Raw genomic sequence first — 8,833 nt, 5'->3', positions numbered from 1 at the left:
GCCGTCGGCGCTACGCGCCCGGCCCGCTCCGAAGGCGCGGCCGCGAAGACGCCTAGCGCTGCAGTCCCGGGGACCGCTCACGACCTCCTTTTTTCATTCACAAAAAAAGGAAAGGGAAAAAAAAAGAAAGGGAGGAAGAGAGGGGGGAAAAAAAATCGCACCCAGGGCGACTGCCGTGACAGACTCCGCCCACCGTGGAGCTCGGTTGGTGGAAAAGGGTCTGGGGGCGGGGAAGGGGCGGAGAAAGAAGGGGATTGGGTGCCCTGCGGTCCCGCCCTCGGCCCCGCCCCGCGGTGCTGCTCACTCTCTCCCTTCCCCCGCCCGTAGGCACGCGGCTGGGGCGGGGCCGGGGGAAGGTCTCGGCTCACCCCCGGTGGCGGTCTCCTCCCTCTACCTGGCAAGGCGCAGTACCTCGCTGGACCCCCATGGGGTTTTTCCCTTTCTTCCGGGAGGCTGACAAAGGACTAAGACGCACCTTAGCTCTGGAAGGGATGCGAGTTAGGGGAGAGCAACTTGACATATTTTCCTCGTCCCTTGAACCCAGGCCTCCACCCCTTTCCCCTGGGGAGAGGAATACAGCGTTTCCATACAGGCCCTCCTCTAGCTTGAGAGTTTTCCTGGCACTTGAGGGCCTTCCTCCCTCGATCACCATCACCACCCGTGCAGCTACAGCCTGTGCCTCCAACTGCTGTGGCCCATGATAAACTGTATCACCTGTATCTTTTCCCATTAGGTCTTCTGACACTCTTCAGCTGTCTCTGCTTCCATCCCAACAGCATCCTATTGCCACCTAGAGTTTACCAGTATCTTCTGACCTCTTAAAACAAATGCCATGAAGACACTAGCCCCAGACACAGTACCTCAAACACCTTTGAGTTCTGTCTCCATTTACTCCTCTGTAAAACAAAGTGGTTATGAAGGATGACATCTGTAATATGAGCAGACCCCAGAGGAAGTTTTCATGTTGAAGGCTGGTTTGATTAGGATGATCTTGACTACTGGTAATTACAGCAGCCTGCTCAGTCCAGTTTGATCCATCTTGTCATTACCTCTGGACAATTTTTAAAATGGAGACTGACACGCCTCCCACTTAACCCCCTCCAACTTGTGCTCTGAGAACACAAATCAGGTTTAATAATAGTTTATGCAAAATATAATTAGGAAGAGAAATCCATTGCCAAAAAAGAAAAAAAGCACCAAATAATAAAGGAATTTTGGGTTCTCTGAAGCATGCTTTCCATCTATGAATGCAGATAATTGAAAGTTGCCCATTAAGGTATTTGTGATAAATGTGCTTTCTGGCCTGGTCCAGGTTCATTAAGTGCCTGATTGGTGGAGGATGCTCCCGTCCCCCTCTTCTGAATCCACTCAGAGCTGGAGAAGAGGTTAAGGATGCCTGAAGTTGCCGCTTCACCCCTCCCGTGAGGATTCAGTCTCCATAAGAACAGAAAGCATTGGTTTGAATGCATGCTTCCGTAAGAAGCTTCACCATGTACAGGCGTGTTCTTCCCCTATGTTTGGCGTCGAAGAGCCTCAGCCCATTCTCTGTGTGCTAGAGGTCACTGCCCCAAAGAACAGCCTAGCATGACATCTCTGTGTGAGCGCCACAGAGGCCACGGCCTCTCCCACCGACACCCAGCTCCAGAGCACCAGCCTGTTGGCTTCGTATTTCACACAACCCCGGAGCAGCCACGGCAGGAAAACAGAACTGCCCTCTGCCCAAAACCACAGGGCTCCTGGGCCTGCCTCTGTGGACCCAATGCCCCTTCCCTCTCTGGAAAAAAGCCCGCCGAGCCCGCCAACCTCACTGCCCAACGGGGCCGCCCTGTGGGGGCTCAAAGGTGTAAGGTTGGCCACACGAAGTTGTTCCCCCTGTACCCGGCTGGCAAACTGCCTCAGGCAGAGCCAGGTTCTCCGCCCAGGGACAATAACTTAATTCCCAGTCCTGCTTTTTGCACACAATCTTCTTTCTCAGCTTTTCTTCAAACCAGAGTCCTTCCTGATAGCATCAGGCATTCCCAGTCAGAGCCTTCTCCGACATCTCTTCCCTCACCGAAGGCCTCTTGTCACTCCTTTCCCTTGAGCCTGTCCCTCAAAGGGACCCCCCTCCAGCTATCCCCATAAGCGCCTTCCTCAAGGGCATCACGAGCTGCCATTTTCTGAACCTTGTGAGCAGGAGGCCCAGTCTGGAGAGAACACTGTCCTTTCTGGTTCTCACGGAGGCACCCATGCAGCAGGCTGTCAGCCAGCGCCACACGCCCTCCTCTCTGCATGGCTCTGAAGGTGCGTCCTCAGTGCCGACCCAAGGTCCACTGACCCCGCTCAGTGCGCCTCCTACAACCTGCACGCTGCATTTGTGTCACAGACAGCTCCAGCCTTTCTAACGGTTTGCAGGCTGCTAATCTCTCTTCTCTCTCCCCTCTCCTGAACACTCAAGCCTCTGTGAAGCCCACCCCACAGGCCTTCTGACATAAAATCTGCCCCTCTCCCCAGCAGTGTGCGGTCTGGGGCATATAGCCTTGTCATCCTGTGTTTGTGACCAGCCGAGAGCAAAAGCAGAGGCATCATGCAGAGCCCAGGCAGGATGAATGAACGAAATCTGGAAAGTCTCATCCTCCTTGCCCAGGGCTCAGGGGGCACCACCAGGTATTCACAAGGGAACGCTTTTGGGCCTTTGCACAAACAGTTCTCTCAGCCTGAACACTGTTCTTCCCATCCCTCCACCCGGATAATGCTTACTCATCCTTCAAGTCTCAGCCTAAATGTCACTTCTTCCAGGAAGTCCACCATGAAACCCCCTACAAAGTCTGCAAGGTTCCCTGCCCTTCTTCTGTGCTCCCCTAATCACTGGGTTTCTCTCTCTCCTTCACAGTGCTGAGAACTGTCTGGAGAAGGGACCGTGCTTATTCAAGAGTTTCCTTCTTGATGGTCTGACAACTAGTATGTAATAGGAGCTCAATAAATGCTTGATGGATGAATGAATGTTTGGGTGGGGAACTTGATGATGAGGGACTTGACACCACCCAGGGGCTACTCACATGCTGCCCAGAGAGGTCTTCCACAGGTTGTACCGGCCTTGTCTTTGGGTTGCCATTGCTCTGTGTTCCCTCCAGCCTCCTGGCTGGGCTGGACAGAAGTGAAAGGGGCAGGCCAGCGGAAGACTGTGAGAGAAGGAATAAACAGCTACGAGTCACCCAAAGAGATGCCCAGGTCAGTCAGCCCAAAGAGAGGGTCTACTCAGGGCGAGAGTATGGCTCCTTCTGTTCGGGCCCCCTGGGTTGAGACACTCAGACTGGAGGCCAAGACAGAGGCCACCCCAGGGAATCAAGAGACTCCTTGAGGGACAAGAACTGGGTTCATGGTCCATCCCATGCTCCACATTCTGAACTGGTTTGGTAATTTGAAAAGAGCAGTCTGTTGTCCATCAGGAGACCTGGATTATGTCCTCACACAGCTATGCAACATTAGACAATTCCCTCTCCTCTCTGATCCTGTTCTCTCACATACAAGGGTTGGGCCGGGTTCATCCAGCAATGATATCTAATACGGGTTCTTAGCATGGAAGGCCTATATTTTACTAGCCATCCTTTTTACTGAAGAAGCTCCTGACCCAAATTGGATTCAGCGGAATATCAGCTGTTGGCCACCAAAGCTGAGAACAGAAGAGGGAAATATTTGGGGACAGAGTGGGGAGGGAGGGATTAGAAACATAGTAAGAGGCAGAGATTACCCCCTTCAGCTTCCTTAAATGGTCAGTCACAATGTTGGGACCAGTTCAGCCAAAGAAAATTCTAGAATTTTAGGAGAGATAGGGAATAATCTAGAAAGGGCTTGGAGAGGCCGGCCGGATACCTCTGGAAGCAGGTGGCACTATGTAGTTTAAGGGTAATGGAGGGGCATCTCTGTGACAGCCCTCCAGGGACAGGGTGCAATAAGGTAGAAGAAAGCTAAGGCAAGAGGAAGCTCCCCACCCCCAAGCCCAGTATGGGCAGGGATATGGACAATAGGATCCCCAAGAGCCCCAAGTAAAAAGAAATCAAAGTAGAGGAGTAGCCATTGCAGTAATTGGTGCTAACCTTGGTTCTAGTCTCCCCTTAACCAGGAATTGGCTGTGTGACTTTGGGCAAGGAGCCTAATCTCTCTGGTCTTCCACTGGGATAAAAATATTACGTGCCAGAAGACAGGGGATGGCCAGAGGATGTTCTCAAGCCCCGTGCAGTTCTGAGATCAGAGATTGTGTGATCCCTTTAACTCTTCCTTCATTTCTGCCTGCTCCCCCTCACAGACTTATGCTCAGTATCCCTGTGTAAAGGGGGACTCAGGATGTGGGTGGGAGATGGGCTAGATGGGAGATGGGCATTAAGGAGGGCACTTGTTGTGACGAGCACTGGGTGCTTTATGTAAGTGATGAATCACTGAATTCTACTTCTGAAGCCAATATTGGATTGTATGTTAACTAAAATTTAAATGAGAGAGAGAGAGAGGGAGAGAGAAGGGAAGGGAAGGGAGGGGAGGGGAAGGGAAGATAAAAGGGAAGGAAAAGGAAGGGAAGGGAGAGAAGGGGAGGGGAGGGGAGGGAGGAAGTGGGACTCAACTCCCATTTGTGCCTATGCTACCTAGGTCCCCTATGGTGAGCAGAGAGCACAGAGGCTGTGGAATTCTGACAGTCTAACCTACCAGGGTTGGAGAATCCCATGCCCACCTTGACCCTGGTGCCCAGTGGGTCTCCTGAGAAAATGGACAAGCAGGTGAGGCAGTGAAAGGAACACAAGCGGGAACTCTGCTTGGGATCTTCAAAGCACAGCCAGCCCCTTTCAACCTTCCTACACCACACTGTGTGGGTGCTGATGGGGCTGCTCAAACCAGGAGCTGAAGAATCCACTCCCAGTCTGGCCTGGCCAGGCTGCAGCCAGCCCCTGCTGGCAGACAGCTGAGCACGCAGACCCCTCTGCCCTCTCACCCAGGCCCCTCCACCCTAGCCCCGCCTCCTAGGAAGCCAGAGCTGGCTGAGGCCTCCATGCAGCCTATACTGCACCTTTGAAGCAGCACTTTGCTCAGCAGAGAAACTTGAGTGCTTGTTGGCTTATGTGCTTTAAGAGCTGCAAATACTACCACCACTAATGCCATGGAGGAAATGCACGATCCACCCCAAGTCTCCTGGGGTGTTGATTTCTCAGGATAATACACCAGAGGCCACCACTAGGTAGGCCTCCAGCAAAAAGAAGCTACATGGTGTTACTGCTGCCCTGTTTTACAGGCAGAAAAGTTAGAAGTCGGGGGCAAAAGTGCACCCCCTAGCCAGTGCATCCAAGGCCCAAGATCCTTCACTTTAAGCAGGCTGCAGACCTTCTGAGAGAGGACAGGCTCGTTCCTGGAGCCCCGCAGAGCTGCAAGTGAGAAGCTCTGAGGAGGCTGATCACCCCAAAATAGACTTGTTTCTTTTCACAACTTTTTCATGAGGCATTGGCATCTCTTGCAAGCATGGAAAAAAAATAGCCTGAACTGTTAACAAATAAAGATTATAAAAAGCCCCAACTGTTCCCCATGGGTTTCCATGTGGCTGTGTTCTAGAGGGGGCAGGGAGGAGGCTGAGAGGGAGGCGAGGGGAGATGTGCGCCCAGGAGCCCCCTATCTCCTTTCCTCTGACCCACTTTTCTCCCTGGGTTGCCCGTTCTGCTAGAGCCCATAGGGCTAACAACCCATGTGAGAGATGGGAAAGATTTTTGTTGACCCGCAGAGGTGGTCCACTGTGCGTGTGTATTATTGTTTACTGCTTCCAGATAAAAGAATGCATGGCATGGAACAGGGAATCTTAAAAACTGAGAAGAGGACAGGGTTTGTTTAGTAAACACTTAGAGGCCTCAGTGTTCTTGTCAAGGTCAGCTTAGTCTGAACTTGGACCCCACCTCGGGCCCTGCTGCATGTCAGTGACTGGACCTGAGTTTGGGGCTGTAGCTGCTTTTGACCCAGGTTAAAGGATTGTGTGGGGCTTTCCTGGAAGGGACCTGGCCCTCCCCTGCACTCTGGGTTCCCCTTGCAGAGGGCTCCAGGCCAGACCTTGCAGAGTACCCGAGCACCCTCTACCCCAGTCCCGGAGCCTCCTCTGTTCTTGAGCCTCCTACGACACAAGAAAGGAAATGGTGTAAAAGGCACTGGAGTGGAGTCTGGAACCGGGTCCCCATCCCCTCAGGGTTCTCAGGAAAATCAGGTAGTTCGACCTGGATGATTATCTAAGGAGCCTCTGGCCCTGGCTTTCTATAACCGGAGGAAGAGAATTCTCCGAGCTCCCAAAGCCGCATGTCCTCCACAGAGTCTGGGATCGGCCAAAGACCGACCCTATCCACCGTTAAGGCATCCTTTCTCTTCTCCTTTCCTCCTTGCCTATCATTCTCCCTTTCCTTTGCCTCCCCCATTCTTCCCTCTCCCTTCCCCCCGCCCCCACCTCCTGGGCAGAGATTTCTATAAAAATATCCACACGTGGCTCTGGCTAGGCCAAAGAGAAGAGGACAGCCAGCTGGCGAACATGTGGCACACCAGGGACCCTCATGGGCATAATTCAGCTTTGGTTGGTTCCCCAGAGTAGACACCTGGGGAACCTGGGCAGAGTTTCCCGAGGTGGTGGCAGTGGTGAGGGCCCAACAGGGCAACTGCATTGTCTCTGGACTTCTCTGGACCCAAAAGTCCTCTTGGGCTGCAACCAGCCAGAGTTAGTAGCCAGTTACCCTGGGAAATTGCAGCCCTTCCCAGGGTCATGATTGAAGAAGGCGGTGGCCACATACAGAGTCCAGTGTCACTGGTCTTGACCAAAGCATTGCTCCACAGGGCGTGGCCATTTCTTGCTTATTAGACCCCCCAGGGCAAGGCATGAAGTGAGGTGGGGTGGGGGGCTGACACAGAGACGGAGGGTGAAGGAGCTGGTGCTCAGAGTTGGAAGCTTCCCACAGAAGCTTCACTTCTTCACATAGCCTGTGGCACTGGTTCCTCAGCAGATGGGAGGGCGTGGCGGGTTGTGTTATGCAGCCCCCTGGAAATAGTCCAGGGCACCTTAAAAGCCCCTGAATGCATGCCTCTACTTAGGCTGGTAGTTTGGACAGTTCACCCCTGCTTACGCTGCCTTTCTCCCAACCCAGCTTCTTCGTTCTCCTAGAGGACATGTGCTAAGAACTGTCTGGGAGCTTGAGCTGTGGGGGAAATCCTGGGGCTGGAGGCAGCCCCCAAAGGAGACTCTTGCGCTGCCATCTCCACGCCCCGACAGGAAAGTCTTTAAGTCAGCCGAGTGGCATCAGCAGACCTTGGCTCACAGCCACTCCAACCACCATCTTGTACACGCAGAACTGAGGACCGTGGCCCCAGGGTCCTAGGAAGGATCAGAGTGCCGATGACACTTAGCCTCCGCGGGGCCCAGGCAGTAGCCACGCTGCAGACAGAGGGGGCGTGGGCCATTAAGAGCCTTGCCAGGCCGAAGGCACATGACTGGCTCGTGCAACCCAAATTACATTGCCTACTTACCCTGAGACTCTGGGGCAAAAACGAGGCTTGTTTGCTCATTCATTCACTTATCTTCTGTTCTGTTGACCACATGCATGTTAAACTCCTACTAGTGCCAGGCACCACCCTAGCGATTGCGAGAACTATAAAATGATAAGGATGCCATCCTGGCCATCAAGATGCTTGAGCTTTGGGGTGCCTGGGTGGCTCAGTCGTTTAAACGTCTGACTTTGGCTCAGGTCCTCACAGCTCGTGGGTTCAAGCCCCCGGTCGGGCTCTATGCTGACAGCTCAGAGCCTGGAGCCTCTTTCCAATTCTAACATACTACTTTATTTACACTTCAAAACAATCCTCTGAGAAGATACTATTAATGTTGACTTATTTTGGGGGGGGGTGGGGTAGGGAGAGAGGGAGACACAGAATCTGAAGCAGGCTCCAGGCTCTGAGCTGTCAGCACAGAGCCTGATGCAGGGCTTGAACTCAAAAACTGCGAGATCGTGACCTGAGAGAATGTCGGACACTCAAAAGACTGAGCCACCCAGGTGTCCCACTTAGGAAGTGCTATTATCCCTGCTTGGTAGATGAAGGAAACTGGAGCTTCCAGAAGTGAAGTGACAGGCCACAGTCGCAAAGCAGGCAGGCCCAGAGCCTCTCGGAGGAGATGCCAGTCCCTGAGCCCCCACCAACCCCGTGCCCTGATTTTAGAGCATTAATATGTTGTTCTTAGTTCCCAGCAAAATAACTCTTTATCTTACGGTTGGGAAAACTGAGCCAGAGCAGAAAACAGCCCCGTGCAAAGTCACACAGCCGTGTGTGGCCATGTCAGGCCCCAGTGCTGTGGCCCTTTCCCCAGACCTTGTCTCTGTGGGCTTCTGTTTACTCGCATATGAAACCAGGTGGTTCTGGTGGATGATCCCCACTGGTTTTGAGATTCTGACTGTGTGATGTTATTATGTGACATGTTTTCTGCCATTGGAGGATCGTTGTAGGGAGACAGAAGGCAGAGAGGAAGGAATGGACCAGTGAGACTTACCTCAGAGCCCTCCCAGCCCACATTCACCCCGCAAACCCTGCCCCAGAGGGCGTCAAGATAGTGGAGATGTTTCATGCCTTAAGGCATGGGCTTTTAACTCAGTTGATGGAATATATATATATTTCACATGTGTCAGAGAAAGTGACCCGCCTTCACAGCTGGAGATAAAGACAAATGCTCTAGAAGTGAAGGCACAAGGAGGAGACATAAAATTAGAGCCCAGGGCAAAGGTCACCTGTAAACAGGGGCAGCTGGTATCTCAGATGGTCACTCACACAGCCCCACCCCCACCCCCACCCACCCACCGCGGCC

General features: G+C 53.0%; 1 protein-coding gene across 1 annotated transcript in view; it reads right to left on the bottom strand.

Moving 5' to 3' along the window:
* Nucleotides 1-8,833, bottom strand: part of RHOBTB2 (Rho related BTB domain containing 2) — a 28,398-nt gene that overhangs the window by 18,306 nt on the left and 1,259 nt on the right. The window contains exon 2 of the mRNA XM_077766626.1: nucleotides 3,039-3,161. Coding sequence (XP_077622752.1) covers nucleotides 3,039-3,094 — 56 coding nt within the window. The 5' untranslated portion in view covers nucleotides 3,095-3,161. The remainder of the gene's footprint in view (nucleotides 1-3,038; nucleotides 3,162-8,833) is intronic.

This window comes from Crocuta crocuta, unplaced genomic scaffold (genome assembly GCF_008692635.1).
Source record: "Crocuta crocuta isolate KB4526 unplaced genomic scaffold, BGI_CrCroc_1.0 scaffold225, whole genome shotgun sequence".
NCBI classification, from domain to species: Eukaryota; Metazoa; Chordata; class Mammalia; order Carnivora; family Hyaenidae; genus Crocuta; species Crocuta crocuta.
The sequence above is the reverse complement of the archived record's forward strand: the minus strand, read 5'-3'. Positions and strand labels throughout refer to the sequence as shown.